Raw genomic sequence first — 25,200 nt, 5'->3', positions numbered from 1 at the left:
CTGTCTGTCCTATGGTGGGCAGTCTGCAGGTAACAAATGGTTCTTCAGAACCCAAATCCTTCTTTTCACCTGCTGGGTGACCAAAGTGATAGTGATTGGCCTCTCTGGGCCTCAGCTAATGATACCTGTCCTGTTGGTCTCACAGGTAATTAGGAGGACCAGAGACCAAGGAGAAGAAAGAGCCAAACCTGGATAAGGTCCTCGTTTTGTTATACTCAGAGTAGGGGTGGTGTCCTTGGCCGGGTGTTCAAGAATCACTCTGGAGGGCAGGAGTGGGAAAGGGGAGGAAGGAGGAAGCTTACACAAGGAAGCAGCCAAAATGCTTCTTAAAAGAAAATTTATGGTCTTCTGAGAATCTTCTATAGAAAAAGTAGAAAGATGGAAAATTAAAGCATTCAACACAAGAAGTTGGAAAATAATGAAAATAATAAATTCATGGGCACCTGGGTGGCTCAGTCGGTTAAGTATCTGTCTTCTGTTCAGGTCATGATCCTGGTTTCCTGGGGTCCCGGGATTGAGCCCCACATTGGGCTTCTTGCTCAGTGGGGGTTCTGCTTCTGCCTCTCCCTCTGCCCCTCCTCCTGCTTGTGTGCTCTTGCTCTCTCAAATAAATAAATAAAATCTTAAAAAAATTCAAAGAAAATGGAAGAAAGGAAATGACAAATATGTATTTCTTGGCTACAAAATTCATATTCAGATTCAGAAATTCAGATTAGTATTCAAGAAATCCATAAGTAAGGAATTCACAGAAAAAAGCAAGTAGGGAACCAGTCTCAGTTCTAGGCCTCTCCTAGAGGGGAATATGGATTTTTCCATCAGTTTCTCCTGCGTTTCTGAGAGTGGGGCCCATCCTGCAGGAGCCTTAGAAGAATGGACAAACTCTGAGCAGAAGTCCTGTGGATGTGCTGTGTGTGCCCTGAGAGGGCCAGCCAGAGGCCTACTGGCCCTTATTGGTATCCAAACTAGTGGTTTTTTTTTTTTTTTTTTAAGATTTTATTTATTTATTTGACAGAGGGAGAGCTATCACAAGTAGGCAGAGAGGCCGGCAGAGAGAGAGGAGGAAGCAGGCTCCTCCTGAGCCAAAGGCAGAGGCTTAACCCACTGAGCCACCCAGGCGCCCCTAATGGGTTGTTTTTAATCTACAACTTGGGCTTATAATAACCATAGCAACATCACCAGTAATCTTTTACACTTGTTACAGTTCAGAGTGCTGGAAAAGAAAAACATGCTGTTCCTGATAGGTATGAACACTGCGCTCTCATCAGGTCCTCAAACACCCTATCAGATAAGTAGAGAAGGTCTCTGCTCCACTTGGCGGATGAGTAAAGTGAGACTCCATTTGTCTGGGGTCTCAGTGAGTCGGTGAGTCCGGACACCAATGCTTCAAAGTCCCTTCTTTGCTCCTAAGATTCCTGTCTTGGAGACACCTGCTCTTTCTTCTTGGGGCTCACTTTAAGCCCTACTTCCTCCAGGAGGCCTGTGCTGATTATCCGGTTTCCTGAACAAGTTCTGTTCTTCTTTCTGAACTTCTCCCTTGGTTCGGAAGTTTGGGATGGCTATCTTAGGTAGATAGCATATCTCTCCACTGGAATGTGAGCTTCCTGTGGTGGAGGGGTGGGGACTGTTCTAGGTGTTTTAGTGCAGGGCTGGGTTTGGAGAAGATCCGTGATCCTTGTTCGTTGATCTAGAATTTGGTTTGGCAGGATTAGGCCTGTACCCATCAGAATAGATTCTGGGCTGTGCCAACCCTCACAGTCGGGCAGAGTGCTCGAGAAGGAACCCGCCATCAGCTGGGGGATCCCCCATGTCTGTGCTTGCTGAGGAGGCCACGCGGTGCCTGGACACGTCAGAAAGGGCTGGGAACATAGGTCAACACTGGGAAAATCTCCTTATAGGATTGCAGGGTAGGTCAGAGAACTTTTTGTGTCCAAGCTGCATGGGTCTGAAGGTATAATTAAGTCCCTGGACCCCTTCCCCCATAATTGGAGAATCCCAAAGTTCTGTGGTCAGTCTGTTTGAGCAGGGTCTGACCAGTCCGGACAGGAGAGGTAAAAACAGACACACAGCTTTATCCATGGACAAATCTCAGCACTTTATTCATCCCTTGGCAGGGAGAAGGGGGCATTGCCCCAAGATGGTCAGCCAGCCAGATGGGGTGGCTGGGATACGTATTGTCTACCCAGATAGTAAATACAGCACTGATTATGCAGAAACAGGAAGGGAAGCAATAAGTTAAAAGCCACATAAGTTACGAAAAATAACATATATATACTTTATGTATCTTGTATCCCCACTGAGGATTTGCTCCCTTGGAAACCAATAAATAGGCAGAGAAAGAGCAGCAATCAGCACCCTGTTTGGGACTTCAGGGATGAGTCTAAGTCCGATTTCCCTCCAGCCTGAGCGTCAGTAGCCCTTCAGCGCCCCCTACAGGCATGGAGGACCTTGAGGCCTTGCTGAGGCCAAGACCTTGAGGGACATGTCCTGGAAAGTGAGATGAAGGAATCAAAGACTGGGGCTAGCAGAGGAGTGAGTCAAGGGAGAGGGAGGAAGCAGGGAGGGAAGGAGAGAGGGTGGGTGCTGGAGTGGGAAGCTGGAGCCACCAGGATGGCCCTCTAAGCCCCAAAGGTGAGAGCAAGACAAGGAAAGAGGAATGCTCCTCCGAGTGCCAAATCTTCTCTTTGGATGCAGAATTCCTTTTTGGTTGTCACTGGAGCTCCCCGCCTGGACCAGAAGGGCTCAGAAACTCCCAGACCTGCCTGGACTGTGCCTTCTTCATGGCCCCCCACTGGGGAGGTGAGGAGGGGGGAGTGGGTGTAGTGGGAAGAGGGGGCAGAGGGGGAAGAAAAAAAGAAGTTCTAACCCCACAGGTATGGGGTGTTCCTGGGCTCCCCAGCAAATGCAAGGAGGGATAGAAGGGAGGGTCGGGCTGTTCATCCTCATGGAGAGAGCAGGGACCCTGAGAGGGGGATTCAGGGGAAATGGCCCATGGTTTCGTGGTGGTGTTGGGGCTGGGGGGTTCTCCAGCCAGATTTCAGGCTTGGGAAACACCTAAGCATGGGAAGGGGGGGAAGGGTGTGGGCTTTTGGGGGGGGGGTGCAGCGAGCTTGGATCCTGGGCACGGTGGTGAACCCTGGGGTGGCAGAGAGCAGAAGGAAGGGCCAAATTCCCTTGCCTGGTCTCAGGTTGCCATCTGGCCTCCTCCTCACAGGGGGTTTATCATGGCAAGATTAGCATCTGGAGAAGGAGCCAGGAGGGAAGGGGCACAGGCATCTGGGCTGACCTCAGAGGCCCATGCTCAGGTCCCACAGACCTGGGGAGCTTCCTCCCTTCACTCCCTAATACTGTCAGGTCTCTGGGGGCACCTAGATCCCTGGTGCAGGAAACCCAGGGGTGCTCCCTACCCAGCCTCCCCAGGAGCTGCAGATGGGGGGAGGGTGCCCAGGTCGTCCTCCTCGGCGCCTGATCCATGGCTGGCTGGGGCTGGGTGACCGAGGGCACCAGCCTCGGTCCTGAGGCAGAGGCAAGGTAAGGCTTGATATCGGAGTTTAGGGCAAGGGTTGGGCGAAAAGTATCAAAGGTTCCTTGGTCAGAGCCCTCTGTTTGGGGAGGAGCCTCGGAAGGGAAAGGAGGTGGAGAAAAAACTGATCCCCAGTTCCAGTTTCTCCAGTCAGAAGACCTCTGGCCAGAAGGCTGGGAGGGTAGGACTGAAATATTGAGATGGAGCGGCGTGATTCTTAATAGCTGGTGACAGTCCTGTACCACCCTCGGCCACCCACAGAAAAGCAGTCCCGGTTTTGAACGCTCCCCCTTTCAGTTCAGGATCAGGTTTGCCTCCCCGCCCAACCCAGAGGCTCCAAGCTGCTTGCTTGAGTCCAGCTGAAGTCCCTCCAGCTGCAGGGGAGTGACCTAGGCTCCTGTGCTCCAGCTGCCTTACTCTGACACCTCTGACTCTTGCAAGAGGAACTTCTCGGACATTTCGGTGATTTTGATCACAGGGCCTTTTCTGTTCTTCTTTTTCCGGGAGGGCGCTCTCGAAAGGCTGGGCTTGGAGGCGGCTACAGGGAACATAAGGGGTGGGGCAGGGAAGGGGCTGGAGGTTGGGGAACCACGTACAATGACACCTTTAGGGTCAGGATTCCCAGCACCATGTTCCCTTCCCCACCATGAGTCCCTAGGGAAGTAGACTCACCGGTTCTGGATCTGGACTGCACCACGCTGACCATGGAGGCTGAAGGCAAGTCCATTCTGGGGGAGGATGGAAATAGGAGCATGAGAAAGGGTCTGTGGCTTAAGCCCCCCAACACGCCCCTAGGCCTGGGGGCCCTGGGGAATGGCAGGCGGAGGGGAATATTTGGTTGTTATTCTCAATCCCAGGCTGCCCTGCTGTGTGATCGTGGCTAGCCATTTTGTCTTCTCTGGGCCTCTGTTTCCTCTCCCCTGCATAAATGGCTAACATTTATAGAGCACTTAATTGTGACAGACATTTGCCTGCACAATTGTATGAATTCTCCCCACCATAGGCTGTGTTATGATCAGCCCATTTACAAGATAGGAAAACTGATGATTTGATGAATGGGCCAAGGTCCCAGTGTGCAAGTGGCTGAGGCCGGCCACGATCCCAGGTCTTCCTGACTCAGGGTATCCTGATGGAGGGGGAGTCTGGGTTTGTGTGGGGGTGGCCCTCCAGTCCTGCCCTCCCATGGCCCCTCACTGCACCCTGCCCAGGCCGCAGCCCTCACCGGCTCTCCTCGCCCTCCACCAGCTTGCGGTAGGTGGCGATCTCGATGTCCAGGGCCAGCTTGGTGTTCATGAGCTCCTGGTACTCGCGCAGCTGCCGGGCCATGTCCTTCTTGGCCTGCTGCAGGGCGTCCTCCAGCTGGGCCAGCTTGGCTTTGGCGTCCTGGAAGGCCAGCTCTCCCTGCTCCTCCGCTGCCTTGATGTTCTCCTCCAGCTTCAGGCACTGCAGAGGGAAGGGGCTCGTGAGCACTGGTGGGAAGGAGGGAGTGGGCCGGGAGCCTACATCTGCCCTCCGTGGGGGTGCACAGGGCAGGGAGGGCTGAGCAATGGAGTTCTTGGGTGTGTCAGGGGGTTGCCTTGCAGCAAGAGGGCATTCAGTGAGACCTAAGGTGATACATCCCAGAGGCCATGAAAAAGGGAGGATCCACAGTGCCCAGAGGAGCCTGTCCCAGCTGTCCTGACAGGCCAAGCACCTTCCCCAGAGCACTGGCTGGAACCGAGGCCAGGGAGGGAGGAGGTGGGCTCTGGGTGTTTGTGGTGGTGAGGTTCCGGGTCACTCCCACAGCCCTGGCCAGTCTATGGAGCACCTTCACCTGTGACACTCATGGGATCCTCACAGCCATCTTAGGAGGACAGGAGAGGAAACTGAGGCACAGAGCTGCTAAGTGACCTGCCCAGGGTCTTTCATGGACTCAGTGTGTGTGTGTGGGAGAGAGAGAGAGCCCTCGCACTCCTCCCTGCCTCACCCCCACGTGGGTCCTGCAGATACTCACATGGCTCTTGATGGAGAGGATCTGGGATCGAAGCTTCTGGATGCGCACGTTGAGGTCAGCGATCTCACTGCGGCTACTCTGGAGGCTGTTCCCAAACTCAGCTGAGCAGGCAGCCCGCTCCTCCAGCTGGAGGGCGTGCAGGAGGTGACAGTGAGGGACAGTTCACTGTGTCCCACCCAGCACCCTTGCCCCTTGTGGCTCCTTTTTACTCTCACCTCCCAGGCCCTCCTCCTGCTCTGCCCCCCAGCACTCCCCAGGCCAGCCTCACAACACCCAGCTCTGGCTGCTGTTACTGGGTTGAGTGGCAGCTGTTACTGGGTGGCTGCTGTTACTGGGTTGAGTGGCAGCTGTTACTGAGTGGCTGCTGTTACTGGGTTGAGTGGCAGCACTGAGAGCTTCTGATGGGAGCAGACTCTGGCCTTTCCCCCAGGGCATGGCCCCTCGGCCCCCTGCATGCGGGGCGCTCACATTCTCCATCGTGGCAGTACTCCCCACTCCCATCTCAGTGCTCAGAGCTGAAGGTGATTTCAGCCTTCCCCAGTGCAGCCCCTCCTGCCCCCTCCGTCAGCTCGAACCTGTCTCCGGGAGTAGGCCTCAGCTTCCTCCAGGCTGCGGGCCGCGATGGCGTCATACTGCAACTTCACCTCCTCCACGATGCTGCTCAGGTCGATGTGGCAGCGGCTATCCATGCCCACGGTCACCGACACGTCCTTCACTTGGGCTGCCAGGTCCTTCAGCTCCTGGCCGGGCACAGACGTGGGGGTCTCAATATTTTCATTTCTTCCCATCCTTTAGGATCCTCTTTCCTCCTCCTCTCTGTCCTTCTCTCTGCTTAGAAAATGCTAGCATTTCCCACTGGGGGACTTGTAACAGGTCAGACTCTGGCTTTCCTGCTGCCCTCCCCACTGTCCTCGCCAGGCCCACAAGACTGCCACAGAGAGGAAAGACATGGCGGCACGGAGAGGATATGGAGACAGCTGTGGGCAGAGTGGGCCCCCCGAGCCCTTGCTGCTCCCGCCTAATTCCCCTAGAGGGGCAGAGGCAGGAGCCGGAGCCTCTTTCTGTCTTTCTAGCCCCAGCTTTGCAGCCGCATTGCACATTGCCCTGTCACAGTGAGTCAGGTGGCAGGGAGCAGCCAGGCAGTGTGGGAGGGGGGGTGAGGCTCACCTGGGGGAGGGAGGGCCAGGGACGCACAATTACTCCTGCTGGCATTCACAGTTCCCCCTGACCCTTACTTAAGTACTTCAGTCAGCAAGTCTTGGTCAATGTTACCATTTTTCTGATTGCCTCATATGTGTGTGTGTGTGTGTGTGTGTGTGTGTGTGTGTGTATGATATATATGGTTTTTCTTTTGTTTGTTTGAATCCGGACCCAAAGAAGATCCCTATATTACAATCAGTCCATATGTCTCCAAGTCTCTCTTACTCTGTAGGCACGGCTCCATCTCTCTCTCTCTCCCCCCTCTCTTCTTTGCTATTTTTTGTACTGAAAACACTGGGTTGCCTGAAGCAGTCCCCACAGCCCAGACCTTACTGGCTGCACGGTGGTCTGGTGTGGAACCTGCTCTTTGGCTTCGTGCATGTCCTGAGACCTGGCAGCTGGAGCTGAGGCCTGCTGAGATCCAAGTTCAGTTTTCATCTCATGACAGCATTCTGACCTTGGGTGCTGACTTCAGGCCCCCTGCTGACCCTCAGTCTGGCCTTATGCCACAGACTGTGTGTGGGGTTGAGCCTTTGGAGTCCGCAGCTGCCAAGGCCAGTGCTCTGGCCCCCAGCTCGTACCCTGCAGGGTGGGCTGGGTCAGTTAGAGCCCCAGGGATGGCTGTGGAGGCCTGCTGAGGAAGGCTGCCCTTCCCTAGGCTGCTGGCTGCCCGGCCCTGCCTACCCACACCCCTGGTTGGCTCCCACAAAAGGAAGCTTGGGGCGAAGGTCTGCTGGGGGCACCCTGTCTCCATCCCAGAGCTGGCAGGACCCTGAGCCTAGTGGCCGGCCGCCCCGTGAGGTCTCCTGATGAAGGATTTTGGTTGATCTTCAAATGAATTTAACAAACATCTCTGGGCAAAAGCAGGAGGAACGCGCGGCCCCGTGGCAGAATGAGGTGGATGGTACCTACAGACTCATGTCCCACCTTTGCTGCTCGGGTCACCCTCAGGGATTGACATTGCCCACATGGAACCGGGTCCCGGGCAGGCCTTGGCCATGGACACTTTCAGGAATGCAGCTTTGAGGCTTCCTTGGTCAACGAGCTATGGGGACGATCCATGGGCATAGAGAGTTCCAGAGAAAGCCCTTTAGGGGCCCGAGCTGGCATTTGTTATGGGCCAGGAAAAGGGCCACTGTTATGTTGGCATTTGTTATAGGCCAGGGCCCTGTCAGAATGCACTGGAGCAGGGCTTCTCCTAGCAGGGAGAAGGGACTGGCAAAACTGAGCAGACGAAGCAGCCTCAGATCCTTTCTGGAAAGAGGTGAGGTAGGCATGAGCTTGGTGAGCGGAGGAAGCGGAGGGTTTAGAGCATCTGTAGGCCTGTTGAGGCACGCTGGCCCCCGCTGGGCCGCAGAGGGCATAACAATGCTGGCTTGCATGCTGTCACCATGGCACGGGCCCTCCAGGCTGGCAAGAACAGAGCCAAAGCGAAGTTTAAAGCTTGTCTTCAGAGCTGGGGCCTGAGCAGACAGCCTCGTGTGGGACCATCTTGTTTGTGGTCCCCGGGTCAGGGGAGGCGGTGACCCTCAGAGGGGATTGAGTGTTGCTCCATGAAATGTCATGCTTAATTAATGGCACCAGGCTCTGAATACTAACCCCTTCTTAGCAGCTGTGTAACCCTGGCCAGGTTTTTAAACCTCTTGGAGCCTCTGTTTTCTCATCTTTAGAATGGGTATGATTATAGAATTGAAACCAGCTAGCATCTGTTAATACTTATCATGTTCCAGATTCTGTTCTCACTGCTTTAGGATATAGTAACAAAACAGTTCCTCACTGCAGGCCAGTGAGCTGGGCTCTATCATTTCTCCCATTTTACAGATGAGGAAACTGAGGTTTAGAGAGATAGAAGAACGTGCTGGAGCTCACAGAATGACGGACCCAGGATTCAAATCCAAGCTGCTCTAACCGTGATCCCTCCCTTTATAGGGTTGCCGTGAGGAGTGAATGAGATTACACCTGAAAAGCATTTCCCACTGTGCCTGGGGCATAGTAGGTGCTGAGTAAATAGTAGCTAAGGATACTACTGTTGTAACAGGCAGGGAGTGGGGGTGGTGGTGGTGGTGGAGAGGTCCAGAGGCCGAGGCATCTATTCCTGGAGCAGCCTCCCTGGATGCATGAAGGCAGGCACCAAAGCAGCTTAGGCACATCGGGCTCTCTCTGCAGAGAAGGGCCTTCTGGGAGGTGCGCCGGCTGTGGGGGGCTGTTGGTAGATTGCCCAGTTCGTCTCCCCAGAACAATAGCTTACGAATGGGGTGGATAGCATTCAGGCTGGAGGCAGCCAGGCCCCAGACACACCTGGGAGCTGGTGTGTACCTTGGAAGCAGAGGGGAAATGTGAGCCCTTGGGTCCTCTCACCAGCTTATGTCCCTGAAGGTGAGGGGCAGAGGGGTTGGCCGGGAGGCTGCAGTATATACAACGAGGCTCTGAGTGGCCCATGGCCATTGACATCTGAGAATTTATCCTGGCCTCGTGCGTATGTGTATGCATGGGGGCTAGAGGGAAGGGCTGTTTTCTGAAATGCATGAAAAGCCATGCTTTTCTGGTCTGTTGTGTGCTCCAGAGTCGAAACTAGAGTATGCAGCCCTCCCGGAGCTCCTCGCGTCCTGCCGTGTTTTTCTTTCACTCGAGTCAGCCATGGTGGGCACCTTCCCTTGTAGAGACCTGCTCCGTCCCACGAGCCCTGTGTGGTTGTGGGCACTTGAAATTCGACTAGTCCGAATTGAGATGAGTTGCAGGCGTAAGGTGCACATCTGATTTTGAAGACTCGATGTGGGAAAAAGATTGTAAGAGAGTCTATTAATTTTTTGTATTGGGTGCCTGGGTGGCTTAGTTGGGTAAGCGTGTTCCTTTGGCTCAGGTCATGATCCCAGGGTCCTGGGATGGAGCCCTGCATCAGGATCCCTGCTCAGTGGGAAGCCTGCTTCTCCCTCTCCCACTCCCCCTGCTTGTGTTCCCTCTCTCGCTGTCTCTCTCTCTGTCAAATAAATAAAATCTTTAAAAAAACAAAATAAAATGTAGTTACTAGAAAAACAGTTGCATGTGTAACTGAAAAACAGTTACTGTTTCTCTTAGTGCCAGTTTAGAGACCCACTGGTGTGGGGAATCTTTTTACCACGGGATTAGGGCTGCCTTTGAGCCTGCGGCGTGCCTGGAGAGAAACACAAACCTTATGACCTGACACCAGCTTGGCACCTTGCTGCCCCCAGAGTAATAATCACTGGTCCGCGCACCGAGCAAGCCCATGTTCACAGCAGTCCCTCTTCTCCACAGCGCTGCCGCACAGCATGAGCCATACATTTACCCTCTCTGTACCAGCCCCCGCAGTACCCCCAGGAGCCGCCAGTTACAGTGAGAATGAGATCTGACACCAGCCACAGCTGCTCCTTCCTCTCAACCCCCTGACCTTGACTTTCCCCTCCACCTCCAGTAGGACCACATCACTGGGTTCTAGGTGGCCCCGGCCCTTTTCATCCTCCTGAATGATCTTGCTCAGATATTTGCTTACTTGCTTATTACCTGTCTCCCCTCTTAGCTCAGTGGCAGCCCCCGGAGAGCATGGACTTTGCCCATCATGCTCATGGTTGTGATACTGGAACCAGGCAGCCAGCAGGTGAGCAATAAACACTTGTTACACAGAAGAACAGATTTAGTCATCAGCAGAACCTGATGAGCCTGGTATCATCACTCTCCCCATCTTACAGATGAGGAAACAGGCAAAGAGAGGAGAAATAACTAGTCTGAAGTCCTAGAAATGGAAAAGAAAAGCCAGGATTGGGGTCCAAGGGCTGCTAAATCCAGATGGAGCAGGGGCCAAGAAGATTTGTAGGGGTGCCTCTGGCAATGGCCTGTCACTGGCCATGCCTGGCCTACCTCCCGTTAAGTCTCTATGCCGGCTGGGCCTTGATCCTGGCTGGGAGCTCGGGCTTTGGGCTTGCAGAGGTGCACAGAGCCCAGTGCAGATTCTGAAACACTGGGCCCACTGCTGTCTGCCTGGCTCCACAGTAAGTGTGGGCAGAGGAACTCCTAGCCCACTTCTCCAGCCACTCAGCGGGCCCCGTGCCCTGCTCACCTCCTGAGGGCTCAGCCAGGGGTGGGAAGCTGCTCAGGGCAGCCGATGTCCTGGTCTGCCTGGAACGGCAACCGTCCTGCTGCTCCTCAGGGTTGTGCTATTCTCTCTGCCAGGCCACCTCCCATGGCCACAAACAGGTCTCAGGGCCACTGAAGACCCCATCGGGGGCCCAGCCTGCTGGAAAGCAGAGTGGCCTGTATGTCGCCACAAGGTCCCCATCTCCCTCTCCACAGGACGAGGCCGCCAAGCTGTGGTCAACAGCCCCTAGGGCCACTTTAGCAGAACCTTAAATTTAATTTAATCCTTATTTTTTTTTAAGACTTATTTATTTGAGAGCAAGCGAGCGAGCAGGGGTAGGGGCAGAGGAAGAACGAGAGAGAATCTCAAAAGGCTCCCTGCACGGCGCTTGATCCTACGACCTTGAGATCGTGACCTGAGCCAAAACCAAGAGTCAGACACTTAAACTTAACCGACTGAGCCACCCAGGCACCCCCATTTTAGCAGAACACTCTGATGGTAGTGGTGACCTTGATCCCTGCTCTGAGACTTGGCTGCGCTGCCATAGTTAGGCACCAGCGGTTTACAGCACACCGGCTGCCAAGTCCTGCCATCCCCTCCTCCTGCTCCTAGCTGAACTGCAGCATGACCCTCCTATCTCCGGACACAGGGGATGTGGTGCCCGGAGGCAGAGTGGAATGGAGGGGAGCATATGCAGGCAGCAGTGGGGCCCATCTGTGGACTGCACTGACTGCGTGCTAGGCCTTGTGGGGTCATTGTACCCCTAGGCTCAGCAGAGGACTTAGAGACACAATCAGAAGATATCTGGAGGCTCCCGTGTCTGCATTTACCAGGTCTTTTTTGTTCTGGCAGAAGCTAGCATTGTCTGGGAACCCAAGAATCTGACTGCAGGACCTCCCTGCCTAAGCCCCGAACTGGGGAAGGCCAAGGGCACGACTGTCTGGCCTAAGCCTGTGGGTACCTGCAGGGGTGGGGAGAGATGAGTCCAGTAAGAACAGCTATTCTTGGGCGCCTGGGTGGCTCAGTGGGTTAAGCCTCTGCCTTTGGCTCAGGTCATGGTCTCAGGGTCCCGGGATCGAGTCCTGCATTGGGCTCTCTGCTTGCCAGGGAGCCTGCTTCCTCTTCTCTCTCTCTGCCTGCCTCTCTGTCTAGTTGTGATTTCTCTCTGTCAAATAAATAAATAAAATCTTAAAAAAAAAAAAAAAAGAAAAAAAAAGAACAGCTGTTCTTAGGCTGGTTCCCTGTCTCTCAAGCCACTTTCCAACCCTTGCCTGGATGTATGGGTCCCCAACATGCCCTCTGCACTCCATCACATTCCAAGAAATAGGTCCTTCTTGAGCATGAGGCCTCTTGGGAATTTGCCTGTGCTCCATGAAAGGAGGGGTGAGGGGACGTATTGGGTTATTGACAGCAGTGCGGGAAGGGGATGGGAGAGCGTTAGGTCTGTGTTATGTCTGTGATGACTGCTGCAGGTTCCATGCCCCGCTAGACACCCTTCCCTCCCCTGCATCCCTTACCTGGGGACAAGTCAACTCTTGGCTCAATGGGACGCTGGTCTCATTTTCTCACCTGCTCATAGATGTTTTTCATCAGCTCCACGAAGCTCTGCAAGCCTTTTAACTTGGTTTCCAGTTCGGTCCGACGGAGACACTCTGCATCCAGGTCCTGGGGGTGGGAGCAGTGGTGAGTGCCGGGGAGGTGTCCCAGGGTGGGAGTGGGGTGCCCATCTTCCTGAGGGAGATGGGGGTCATTCCCAAGGAAGCCCCGGCTCAGTGCCTGGGAGAAGCCTCAGGGTGAGGACAGGTACCCATATCTGTCTGTGGTCCTGGGACTCAAGCCTTGGAGGGCTTTGCTTGGGGAGCCTGAGGGAATGAGGGCAGAGGGTCCATGAGGAAGGAGCCCCTGGGGCAGGCTGGGCTGGCTACCTTCTTCAGCTGGACGAAGGTGAACTCCATGTCTGTGCGCTTGGAGATCTCCTCCTCATACCTGGGAGGGGAGAGGGAACGAGGCAGCGGGAGAGAGAGAGAAAGAGAGAGAGGCCACTCAGCTACAGATGGCAGGAGCTTGGGGTATGGTTATCCCTTCTGGACTGGTGCTCAGGGCCTCTGCTGCCCCATTTGGTGCCTTGTGCACCAAAACTGGCCTTTGCCTTGGGTAGATATAGCCCCTCGTCTATGACACATCTCTTCTAAGCCCATGACACCATTCTCTCACTCCCTCTGGATGATCAGCTAGACCTCTCCCTAGAGGTACCTGTCCCCTTCCCGGCTCGTCGTCATAGCCACCTCCTCCAGGAAGCCTCTCCTGATTGCACAGCCCTGTCACCCTAACCTTGTTCTCCTACCTTTTCCCTCTCTCCTCTCCCAAGAATCTCAATTTCGTATAAGCTGTGCCTTTGGCAGAGTCTGCTCTGAGCTGTCTGCTCACAGATCACCCTCTCCCTCCTCCCACCCTCCCCTCTGCATTGCTAGCTGGTAGGACACCATTCCAACACGTTCCCTCCCGAGGGGAGAGTGTGGATGTTGCAGACAGACCCACCATGTATTCTTGGGCATGTAACTGCACCCTCCTTCGTCGGCTCGCCCGTCTATTAGGGGTGTGTGTGTGTGTGTGTGTGTATGCGCGCGTGCACACGTGTGCACGTGCATGTGCGGGGGTCAGACCAAGCCCAACCCTGAGACCGTGACAGATGTGCGTAGTAGACCCTCCACGAGGGTGGGTTCCCTCTCTTACCTTTGCCTCCTCCTTGCTCTACGCCTCCTTGTGTTTGCAAGGAGGGTCTGGGTCTGGGTCTCTAACCTTAACCCCTGGCTCTAATCAAACCTCTTGGCCCTCTCCGGGCTGGGTGTCTGCCACCACAGACTTCTCCCCCTTGGCCCTGCCTGCCTTCATGGATGTGGGGCTTCTGTGGCTTCCTGTTTTCTTCCCTCCGTTCCAGGGAATGCTTGAATCATTGGCAGCTCTAATTACAGCCGCCCGCTGGCCCCGCTCCCTGACCTCACGGGCAAGGGCAGCGTCACCCATCGCCCACGTCAGCTGGCTGGGCCCGCCATCACTCGGGCCTTGTTTCTTACCAGCCTTTACCTGAGAAGCTGAGGGGAGCAGACCCCAGCGGATGAAAGCCCCCCAGGCACTGGGTCTCTGACACTCAGTGTGCTTAGCATACACATTTTCCTGGCTGCAGCCTTGGCTTCCCGGGGTCTGCAAGGGGCTCTCAGGGTGCCGGTCGAGGGCACAGTGTGGAGGGAGGACAGGGGGAACTGGTTGGCAGTCTGGGGCCTACCAGAGCCAACAAAACGCCCAGGAAGCTTTTACTTGTGCCCTTTTCTTTGCAAGGAAGCTCCAGAGACTCACTCCTTGGGTTTAGATCCTGGCTCCTTGCTAATAGGCCATGGAACCATGGCTAAGCTGCTTGTGTGCCTCGGTCATGACAACACTGATGTCATGAAGGTTATATAAGTCAATATACAGAGCGTTTACAACAGTGCATGACACCTGCTAAATCTATCATTATTACCTGAGCTCTGTTCTAGCTAACACCAGCCTTGGCCTCTAGCATTTCTGGAGAGGAACCGTGGGAAGCCTCATGCAGAGAGTGGGTGGTTCTCTGCACTCCCATCCCAGACTTTCCACTGGGAATTTGGTGGACTCTGAGGGGTTCTGTGCCCTGGGTCATGGGTCTAGGGAACCCCAAGCTGAGAGGCCCCTCACTGGCTGGCCCTCCCTGTGTAAGCCCAGTGGTCAAGGCTCTCCCCTTCTCCCCTCCCATCTAGATAACACAGTTCTGCCTGCTGGGGGGCAGGACCTTAGAGAGAGCTATCCAGGGGGTGTTCTCTGAGGTGTCGAACCTCCTCTCTATCCCTCACTGTCCTTTTAGTCTTTTTGTATAGCCTTCCTTCCTCCTTTATCACCAGCTCCACTGGATTTCAGCCCTAGTTCACCCCCTCAACCAGATACTCTTGTGCAGTGAACCTCCTGCACAACTGTACATGACACCCCCAAGTCATTTGCTCTGTGGTCTTGGGCAAGTGGTTTCCCCCTGGGGGGCCTCAGCTTCATCCTTAGTAAATACAAGGGTTAGCTAGATGATCCTTGGGGTCCTGACTACATCCTTTTGGAAGTCTCTATCATTATAGAGACTTAGGTAAATGCTATCTCCTCTAATCTACTCCTAATCCCCTGCCAGTCTGCCAGCCACTAGTTCCCAAACCCATTCCCAGCCCTTTTCAGCTTGTCACACCCACCCCGGGCTCCCCCCCCCCCCACTTGTTTATTTCTGGGAGTGAAGCTGATCTCATCAGCCTTGTAGAGACAAGGCACACCCCTCCCTGTCAGGGCTTGGCCTGGCGTCTCCAGGCTCCTGGGGCCCCCCAGGCTCTACACAGCCAGGCTGCAGCTTCTCCAGCTCTGGTGGTGGATCTAGAAGCCCTCCAAACTCACCTCCCCCAAATCTGGTGGGTTTCCTACCCAGAGAGGGGGAAGAGAGTCCCTGAGCCAAAACAGCAAGCTCAGGCTACAGGTGGAAACCAGGCCGCCTGCCAACTGAGGAGGCTGAACCAGATTAAAGCAACAAGTAGTGTTTGGACAGAACTTCCAGTTACAAAGTTTCTCCATGGTGATGATCTGGCTGGGCTCATGGGAGCAGCCTCCTCCGGCGGCTGGCTAGGGTTACAGATGGTCTTAGTGTACATGGCTCTGTGACCCAAGACAACTCCCTGCCCTCTCTGGGCCTGTGTTTCCTTCCCCATGAAACGACGATGATCCCAGGCCCCCATCCAGCCATTCTCTGGTTCTTTGAGGATCAAAGAACTGCCAGACATCAGTGAAATGACTCTTGGATTCTGGTGCGCTAACATGATTCCCCTCATCACCGTCAGATATTGAAACTAGGCAGCTCAGAATGGGCAGTGAGGTTCCCTGTGGGTTTCTGTAGTAGGGCGGGGCTGGGGGAGAGGTGGCCCCTCGGCCATGGAGGGGCCCAGCCATGAGGAGGGGTCCAGTCCAGGACTGCAGATCACACTTATTGGCCAGAAAATTCCAACTAGATCCACAGATGAGGAATTTGAGGCCCCCAGAGTGGGGAGAACTTGCCATGTGACCGTCTTCTCTGAATGTGGCCTGAGCAGGGGAGGTCACATGGAGAGAGGGTGGACAAGCTGAGCCACAGCCCAGATCTGGGCTCCAGACAGGGTGCCCCAGGCCCTTGGCTGCTCCCAAGACTGCAGGCCTCACCTTGGATTGGCAGGTGTTGGGGCTGGGCCAAGCGCTGGAGGAGCGGCGGGGAGGGGGGGGTGCGTCCAGGCATATCCCACCCTCCCTCACCGAAGCTGAGGACCTCCTCAAAAGGAGACCAGACCAAAGGAAGGAGCCCAAGGACACAGCCTCTCTGCTTCGTCTCAACCTCCCCATCCTTGAAGCCTTGCCCGCGGTCTGGTCACAGATGTCACCTCTCCTGTGAGGGACCCAAGCACCTGGTCTGCCTCTCCACGCGGCCCAGTTCAGCAAACCTGTGTCAAGGACTACTGTCAGCCTTCTAGGGGGTAGAAGAGTGGCCATTTATGGTGGTGTGGGTTCAGGCTGAGCTCCCCACTTCCTCCTCTCATGCCAGCTTCAGGACGGCTCAGCGTCACCTTTCCCGTTCCACACGGGGATTACTGAGGTTTGGATGTTGAGTGACTTGCCCAAGGTCACAGAGCTAGCGAGGGGTGGAGGCTAGGAGTGAACCCCTTCCAGCCCGTGAGCACCTCACAGGCCGGGGCTGTGGCTTCCTCATCTCTCTAGACCCCAAGGCGCCCACGGAGCTCAGGCAGGCATTAGCCACTGGGACTGTGTCTTTATTCTGACAGACCTCACCGTTTCTGTCCCCTGCCTGCCCCTGCTTCCCTTTCCAGCCCACTCGAGATCAAGTTTCCAAACCGTATCTGAGGCAGGAGCCCATCAGTTGCTCTAGCCGGTGACAGTTTCCCATTGCCAGTGGAATGTGTGGGTGAGAGCAAGTGTGTTTACGGGCACAGGGCAGGGGGCAGGGGACAGGGACTGAGGTAGTGTCTGAGGCCGGCGACCACAGGGCATAGTTGCCAGTCAGCACGAGACTGACTTGGTTGCAAGGGCCACTATTTGAGACGGTGGCTCACGGTGGCACTGCCATCTCCTCCCGGTATTTAGAATACTGGCTGGCCCACAGTAGGTGCTCAGTAAGCACATCTGTAGTAGATAGATGTTCTTTAAGGACCTTTTCTCGTTTTCCGGCTTGGGTGCCCTGGGCCTTGCCTCAGGGGGCAGGTTGGTTCCCACCCTCCGTCCCTGCCCACTGCCCCTCGCGGCGCAGCCCACCTGATTCGAAACTCCTCGACCTTCTGGAGCACCTGCAGCAGGCTGGCCTCCAGCTGTCCCCGCTCCTGGTTCACTTTGCGTAGCTCCTCCTGCAGCCGTGCTTGGTACCCCTCGTAGAGGTGCCCGAGGTCGAAGGTGCCAGAGTCCTGGCCTTGCAGGAAGTGCCAGCGGGTCTCCAGCAGCTGGTTGCGCTGCTCCAGGGCCTGCACCTGGGAGAGGAGGGGAGCGGCGGTGAGAGTGCCTGGCGTGGACAGGTCGCCCGAGGCGCTGGGCCAGCCTGCGGGCCCGCATGGGGGCTGCCCCGGGCCCGGGGAGCTCATCTGCTCTGAGCTCACCACCCGGTACCTCTCTCGGCGCATCCAGATCTCATCTGCAATTGCTGATGCTTCACACAGAAGATGGCAAGATAAGGAGGGAATCAGAAAGGGGTGGAGCCAATTAGCGAAGGTTTCCTCAGGGAGGAGCAGGGCCCAAGAGAGGAGGGAAGGGGCTGAATGTGCCAATGAGATGACAGGCCCTCCACGTCTGCCTGGGGCTTGGGTGGGAGACCCCAGGGAACACAGGGTGTCAGAGGCCTGTCTGCCATCCCCCCTCCCACCCCAAGCCGACAAGCCTTGTCTCATCTTGCCTTGGAAGCTCGGCAGGGGAGGGCCTGGTTCGTCCTTCATTGTTAATCCTTCTGACAACCCGGGACTTGGAGCTTCTCCAAACCTCAGTTTCCCCTGCTAGAAGTTGGGGCTGACATGGCCTGTCCTGGGCACCACATGGCCTGTCCAGGCACCATGGCTGTCTAGGCACCCCAGGGCTGCCTGCGGGAGGAAGCTGGGGACAGGCCCTGGGACAATAATACCAGCAAACATTTATGCATTCCCTACTGTGGGCCAGGCCTTGTTCTGGAGGCTGGCTGGACATCTTTGCTTCATTAGCGCCCCACAACCTGATGGGCTAGGGGTAGTTGTGGCTGCATTTTATAGAGAGGCCAAATAACTTGCCCAATGTCACTAAATTAGCAAGTGGCAGAGGTAGGTGTGGAATCCAGGGTGGTGGGAGTTTAGATTCTTTCAACCCTCAGAACTGGGGCCTCCTGTCTGGCTGCAGTCTCTGTGGGTGCTGGGACCCACCTGCCCTTCCTGGACTGGCTTCTGCCTCTAGTTGGAGGCCAGTGTTGCCTTGAGGGTGATGACTTCGAGAGCTCTGGGCACAGCTGTTTCTCTCAAACTGCCTCCTTCCCGCTCTCCTGCTCACAAGGCTGCGGGCCCCCAAGGCTCCCAGCTCAGCCAGCGCATGCCGTCAGGATCACTCTTGAATCCTTTCCTGCCTTCTACCCAGTCCAACCTGGGGCAGCCTGGGCTGGGGGTGGGGGCATCCCCTGCCTCTGCCCAGGCTGCCTGTCCTCTCCAGGCTCTAGCCTTCCTCTCACTGGCTTTTCCACCGTTCCCGTCCTTTCTGTGCCTCCCAATTTGTGCTCCCAGCTCCCCTCCTGCAGGAAGCCTCCAAGAATCAGAGCTCAAAGGGCGCCAGGCTGGCTTAGTCGGAAGAGGATACGACTCTTAATCTTGGGGTTGTGGGTTTGGGTGTAGAGATTACTGAAATAAAAAAAAAAAAAAATTAAAAAAAAGAAAAGGAAAGGAAAAAGGAAAGAATCGCAGCTCAGAAGAAGTCCCCAGCCCCCCGGCTTTTCTTACGAGGTTCTCAGTTTATCTGCTCCTCATTTGTCTGGACCTCCCACTCTTCCCGTCAGACTGGGAGCCGCCTGCTCTCTTCTTTAAAGACTATATTTTTTAAAAAAGATTTTATTTATTTATTTGACAGAGAGAGATCACAAGTAGATGGAGAGAGAGGCAGGCAGAGAAAGAGAGAGGGAAGCAGGCTCCACGCTGAGCAAAGAGGACTCGATCCCAGGACCCTGAGATCATGATCTGAGCCGAAGGCAGCAGCTTAACCCACTGAGCTACCCAGGCGCCCCCACCTGCTCTCTTCTTGAGACCCCTACCATTTGGCGCCCATGCCAGGGGCAGCTGGGAGACTCAGCTGGGGCCTGGCTCCTGGGCAGGCTGTGTGCACTAGGGTGTTGTGACGTCCAGCCCAGTCATGTTCCCTATGACCACAAGCAAGCCGCTGGCTGCACCTTGCCCACTGCTGGCACTAGCTCCCGGGATCACAGCTCAAAGAGCCAGAATCCTAGCCAGATCACCTGGCTTGTACTCTTCATCTACAGAGGGGGAGGTGAGGGCCCAGGGTGGTCAAGGGACTTGTCCAGGATCCCATGGAGACTTGGAGGCCAAGCTTCCCAGGCAGGAGCATCTGATAGCTGCTGCCCACTCTGGATTTTCAGGGACTCTCTGTTTCTTTTGAATTTAGGGGCTGGGGGCCCCTTCTCTTTCTTCTTGTCCTGTCCACACTCTTGGGGTTTTCCTGTGACACCTGAGCATTCTTGTGAAGTCCCCTTTGACAATGCATTAGACAATACTGGCTGGAATCCTGGGCTAGGGCCTTTGTGGGCTGTCGTTCCCCTGCTTAAATCCCATCTGTACTGGGACGTTCTGCTCACAGCCAACCTAAGCCTGCAGTCTGTTGTTGTCAGAGCCAAACAGGTTCCGTAGGGATGGCAATCAGGAGGGTTTCTGTCCTCCTGGGGTGTTCGAGAAGGATCTCTAGTGGGGGGAGACACTTGCTCACTCCACCTTCCTTTTGTTTTGACAAGCTGGAGCCCTGTGTTTACACTGAGGGTGAGGTGAGAGGAGAGATGTGAGGCTCCTTCCTCCACTCATAAGCAAAAAAACACCCTTGACACCAGGAAGTTCTTCCCTTAGTCTAACCTCAATTTCCTATGCTGCCGTACTAGCCGCTGGGAGAAGGCGTGCGTTTGGCCAGCCAGTCCAGTCACAGGGCACTTTTGTCCCCTGTCCCCTGCTGCCATGTGTGTGTGTATGTGTGTGTGTGGGGGGGGCAGTGTCTTGTCTCCGTGGGTGGGGATGGAAACTCACCCCCATCCAGGACCTTCCCAGCCCAAGGCTCCTCCCTCTCTGGAACAAAGGCCTAGGGAGGGCTGGGTAAGCAGTTAATTGCTCTAACCTGTCAAGGCTGCTGATCACTCACCTCTTGGTCCCCTTCCTTCCCGTTCTGGCTGACCCCACACCCCTGAGATCATAGGCAGCATTCCAGGAAGGGCCTCAGAGAGCAAACCCCTGGTCTACTTGCTTCCCATTTTATAGGGGAAGAAACTGAAGCCCAGAAACACAGAGCTCCGTATGACCCAGCGCCACCGTCAGGCTGAAAAGCAGGCCCACCCCCAGGGTTGGGGGAGATATGCTTTTTGTATTGGGAACTGAGCAGCCCCAGTGGCCTGGAGTTCCTGGCTGGGGGGTCCCCACGGAGGGAGGCTTCCGATCCCTGGCCCACAGTCCCCGGAGTGGCGACCTGAGTGGTGACCCCAGGGTGTGTAGGTCCTTCTCTTCCCATTGGGGGGGTTATCAGTTGTCAAACTCCCAGCCCACCAGGAAGGGCTTGTTTGTGCCCTTCTGCAAGCAGACGCCAGCTGCACAATGGCTCCAGTGACTTCCAGAAGCCACACAGGCCCATGGGAAGACATTGTGCCTGTCCCGCTATCTCTGGGCCTTTCACTGCCCCTCTTAGGTCCCCTTTTTATAGCCTCCTCAGGTGGGCTGCTGGTGGTCCTTTCTCTTGTCCCGTCTCCATCTCGTCTGTGGTCTGGACTTGCAGGAGAGAGGGTCCAGCCAGCAGCCTTCTCCCTGCCTGCCTCAGCCTCCCCTCCTATTGCTTCTGCTCAATCTTCCTCCTCTCAGGACTGTATTCCTCCCTGTCCTGGCATGAGCTTGGGGTCACGTACAGAGCAGGAACAGAGCAGGAAGGTGGAATGTGAAGCTCAGAGAGGGGAAGTGGCTTGCTAAAGGAAACACAGCCTGCAAAGGAAAGAACCAGCCCCGCTCCAGGGACCCTCGGCCAACTCCTGGGGATCAACCCCCAAATCCTCTTTCTCTGCCTTCTCTTCCTCCTTCTCCTGCTTGGTGCTCTCTGATTTCTCTTGGTGCCTCAGAGGGCCCAGAGGGGATGAGGAGTTGAAGGGCCCCTGTCTGTTTCTTCTCTGCCTAGAGCCCCCAGGCCTGCGTGGTTGTGGCATCTTGCCCCGTGAGCCGCTCCTACCCACGAAGCTCTCCCACCCTCCCTCCCTCTTCTCAGGCTCCTGCCTGGAAGGGGCCAACTAGGTTCAAGAGCTCCCCAGGCTGGGCCCATTGACAGTATTTTTTATTTAGCAAACAGAACCCACTTGGTACATGCTAAGTGCTTCATAAATGCTTTTCAAAAATTATCCCATTTGATCTTGACCAGCCCTTGACACGGATGCGTACTGAGAAGCAGAGAGGTTAGATAATTTGCCTGAGGTTAAACAGCTGGCCAGAGGCGGAACCAGGATTCAAATCCAGGAATGGGGTTTCTCCTCAGGCCCTTGAGGCCTTTATAGGGAGACAAGGAGGGGCATGACTTAACAGTCTGAGCTAACAGCCCCCTCTGTAGAGCTGGTGGACCAGCTGGGGCTCTTTGGCCCCAGCGATCAGGGTCCCCAAGAGGATGGCATCCATAGCTCCTGGCGTCCTACCCTGAAGAGCACCTGTCTCAAGGCCAAGGCTCTAGGGTTGGGAGGCTCCAGTTCTGCTAAAGACCTCAGAGGGCGTCGGACTGGCCCCTGGGCACTGGACCCCAGCCCCTTGAGCCCCCTCCCTGTGCTTATATACGTGTCTTATCCCCATGGCCCAGGCATAGGGTGATATCAGCGCTGGCATTCAGAGAGAAAAGCCACCCATCCGAGCCAAATTACATAGCTCATGAAGCATTCCTTTTAAGGGATTAAAGCGGTTTCGAGAGGAGGTGGCTTTGCAGGGACCTGCCTCCCAGGTGAGCGGGCTGTTTTCCTAGGGCACACAGCCCAGCAGTGCTGGGCTCTGCACAGCCGGCTGGGGCCGGGGGAGGGAACGCTCTTCCACAGTGGACAGTCATCCTTCTCCAGCTGTCACTTTCCCTCCTCATCTCCCCACCCTGGTCGCCCTGGGTGTGGGTCGGGGGAGAGGAAAACAAACCTGCAGACCTGAGTTCAAGTCCCGACTGTACTCCTGGTGGTAGTGTGACCTTGGGCAAGGCACTTAACCTCTGGGATGCTGTTTCCTCATCTCTATAGTAGGGGAAATGGCCACTGCAGAGTGTGGCCGAGGGGGCTAATGACACATGTTTGCACAGTTCCTGCAGAGAGCTCGGTGCAAACAGATGCTCCATACGTGTTAACCTTTTCCCCCTGCCCTTCTCCACGGATGCCTGCCTAACGGGGGACCCTAGCAACATGCAGAGGAACACAAGACAGGGAGACATGCGCAGGAGAGGACTGAAGCGAGGGCAGAAGGATGGGGCTCTGGCGTACTGAGTAGGAGGGAGAAGTTGAGTTTTCCTCATCTGTAAAATGGGCACAAAAGGACTTCTTTCATAAGGTTGTTGAGGGAAACATGTAAAGCTTCCAGCATGGTGTCTGACATGTAGTTAGTAGCTGATGCAGCTGTTACTATTTATGATCCTTGTTTCTGGGCAGGGCAGGGGGTGCAGAGCTGGGAGGGTCAATCTGGAGAGGTCTCCTGGAGGAGGAGAATGAGGAAGGGGTTCTGGAGGTGAATAGGACTTTCTCAGTGCTCTTGAAGACCATGCCCTGGGGTGCAGATGGACAGGAGTGCCTCACACCAGCATGCCAGCCAGGGCAGTGGGGTCTAGGAAGTCTGGGTGCTGGAGACTCACTCCCTCTCTCATGTGAGCACCGGGGAGGCCTGGCTGCCTGTCTGTTTCTGACTCGAAACATCAATTCTCCACATTCCTATCTCCTGATAGGCTACCTCCGTATAGCTAATCCAAAGCCTCCTTCTGGAGGCCCTGGGTACCCCTTTGGCTCAGCTGACGCTTTTGACCTCCAGAAGCTGAGCAGGGTCAAGGTCTGGAAAGAAGGGCGGACTCTTGGGAGCTCATCTCCTTTGTCCACCTGCCTTGGAGTCGTATGGCAAACCATGTCCCCATCAGCCATTCCCATGAGAGGGTATCTTCCTGGCCACATTTGGGGCTCCTCCCTAGTGTCCGCCGAGAGGGACAGTGACCCCAAGCCACGAAGCACGTTATTGCCCAGACATCCCTCAGGGCCATCCCGGGGCCTCTTTCTCCCCCAGCGCCTGCCCGGATGGCTCAGCGACTGCCCTGGCCATCTCTCTGTTCAGAGCCAGCCTGCCGGCTCCTCATTGGCTGGGATCAGGGGTGGGGCAATCCTCCCGAAACACAGAGCTCAGCCACCTGCCCAGGTCTGAAGGTCCTTAGGTTTCAGGACCCACCCCCCTACTTCTGCTCACCTTGCCAATCAGGGAGGCAAACTTATCATTGAGGACCTTCATCTCCTCCTTCTCTTGGTTCTTCTGCTGCTGGATGGCTGGGTCCACTTTGAGGTCCAGGGGCACTAGCAGGCTGGGGTTCACGGTTACCTTGGCAATGGTGCCAGCCGCCTCACAGCCTGTGAGGCTGCGGGAGCTGAAGCCTGGCCCGGGGGTTCCGCAGATGCCCCATCCCGAGGTCCCAGGCCGGGGGCCGCCCGCAGGGGTCACCTCACAGCTGCTAAGGCTGCTGAAGCCAACGACGCAGGAGCGGCAGGCCATCGCGGCCCCCGGGCCCGGGACGCGGGAGGGCACGGGTGTGTGTGTGTGTGTGTGTGAATGAGCCTTTGAGGGGTGGCAGGCAGCTGGCTCTGGTCTCAGGCAGGGCAGGCTGGGGACTGAGGAGCAAACACCTGTCCTACAGTGCTCATTAGCTCCAGGAGGGCGGGACGCCTCCCAGCCCGACCAACCTGTTAGATGATGCCCCTCCCCCTGCACCATGCATGCATCTCCTCCCCAGAGCCTGAGATCTGCCTGCTTGAGGGGGCTCTTCACAGCCCCCCACCCCCACCCCATGGAGCTGGGTCTGGCTCGGGGGTGGGGGGGTGGGGGGGGTTGAGGCCTGGCTGGCAGGTGGGCTGGGTGGGGGTGTGGTGGTGGCCGAAGAAGGGCAGACCGGAGGAGGAAGGAGAGAGAGGCGCAGAGAGCACCTCTCACCACAGACCTCACTGCATACCTGAGGGCTGACGTAGCTGGGCTTACATACTTCTGGAAAAGATGAGGCAAGCGCGGGCCGTGCGCTCCCGGAGTGCAGGGCAGCCATCCCGGGCAGCATGCCATCCTGGCACTAGGAAACAACACCTTTTTATTTATCTTCTAGCTGCCTGAGAGTCTCCCGGGCTTATCTTCTCTTCCTGTCTTCCTCCCTCTCTCCTTCCTTCCTTCCTTTGACCTAGGGTTTATTGAGCACATACTAGCACATCCCACTGTCTTAGAAGCTGGAGAGGAAAATGAAGGCCAAGTCCAAGAGCCCTTGGCTTTGGACAGGTGAGACTTGAGCTCCAGACTCAGCCTGGCCGTTCGCTGCCGGTGTGACCTCAGGCAGGTTAGTTGATTTCTGTGTCAAGGATGGAAATGCCCACTGCCCCTGCCAGGGGAGCCAGTGTAGCACAGAACTTAGTGGAGGGCAGAGCACAAAGCCCTCAGTAAATGGTGGCTAAGACCTGGGGCCTGCCTGTGGGGAGATGGTGGGCTCGAGGGCAGCTCTTCATCGAGGGCTATGGGAATGTGTCCCTGGCCCCCATCTTTCCCCTCCTCACCTTTTTTTCTGTCCTCTGTTTCATCTTAAGAATGAAGTATCACAGAAAAGATGCCATGTGGTTCCCACAGAGCCTCAGGTGGGGCAGCAGAAGGTTCTATGAACGCATAGGCCCCTCCATCACTGCTTCCCGCTCCCTTCTCTCACTTCTGCTGTCACTGACTCTCTGGGCCTGCTCTTCCTTCCTTCCTGGCCTGTTGTCCCTGAACACTCTTGCCCTGACCGGCTGGCCCTGTGTGCCCTACCTGGGTCTGGTGTGCCACTCTGGAGTGGTGGGGCCACAGCGGGGAGAGGGCTTGTCTGGGAGAGGCTCAGGTGGTTAAGGTTGGAAGGGAC

At 55.8% G+C, this 25,200-nt stretch overlaps 2 protein-coding genes across 3 annotated transcripts in view; one reads left to right on the top strand and one right to left on the bottom strand.

Annotated features, from left to right (window-relative positions):
* Positions 1-25,200, top strand: part of SMIM41 (small integral membrane protein 41) — a 100,342-nt gene that overhangs the window by 42,703 nt on the left and 32,439 nt on the right. The gene's annotated exons all lie outside the window — the stretch shown is intronic.
* On the bottom strand, positions 3,032-24,035 carry KRT80 (keratin 80). Of its 2 annotated transcripts, none has more exons than XM_059185277.1 (9): positions 23,529-24,035; positions 17,137-17,345; positions 12,729-12,789; positions 12,373-12,468; positions 6,089-6,253; positions 5,514-5,639; positions 4,743-4,963; positions 4,193-4,248; positions 3,032-4,058 (listed from the first exon to the last, which is right to left on the bottom strand). In XM_059185277.1, the coding sequence occupies exons 1-9, from the start codon at positions 23,826-23,828 to the stop codon at positions 3,934-3,936; spliced, it is 1,359 nt and encodes a 452-aa protein (XP_059041260.1). In that variant the 5' UTR covers positions 23,829-24,035; the 3' UTR covers positions 3,032-3,933. The 2 variants fall into 2 exon arrangements, with proteins under 2 accessions (XP_059041260.1, XP_059041261.1); XM_059185278.1 differs by having other exon boundaries at positions 3,919-4,093; positions 23,529-24,034.

The sequence above is a fragment of the Mustela lutreola genome, chromosome 8, assembly GCF_030435805.1.
Source record: "Mustela lutreola isolate mMusLut2 chromosome 8, mMusLut2.pri, whole genome shotgun sequence".
In the NCBI taxonomy this organism is placed as follows: domain Eukaryota; kingdom Metazoa; phylum Chordata; class Mammalia; order Carnivora; family Mustelidae; genus Mustela; species Mustela lutreola.
This window is presented reverse-complemented; position numbering and strand designations above follow the sequence as displayed.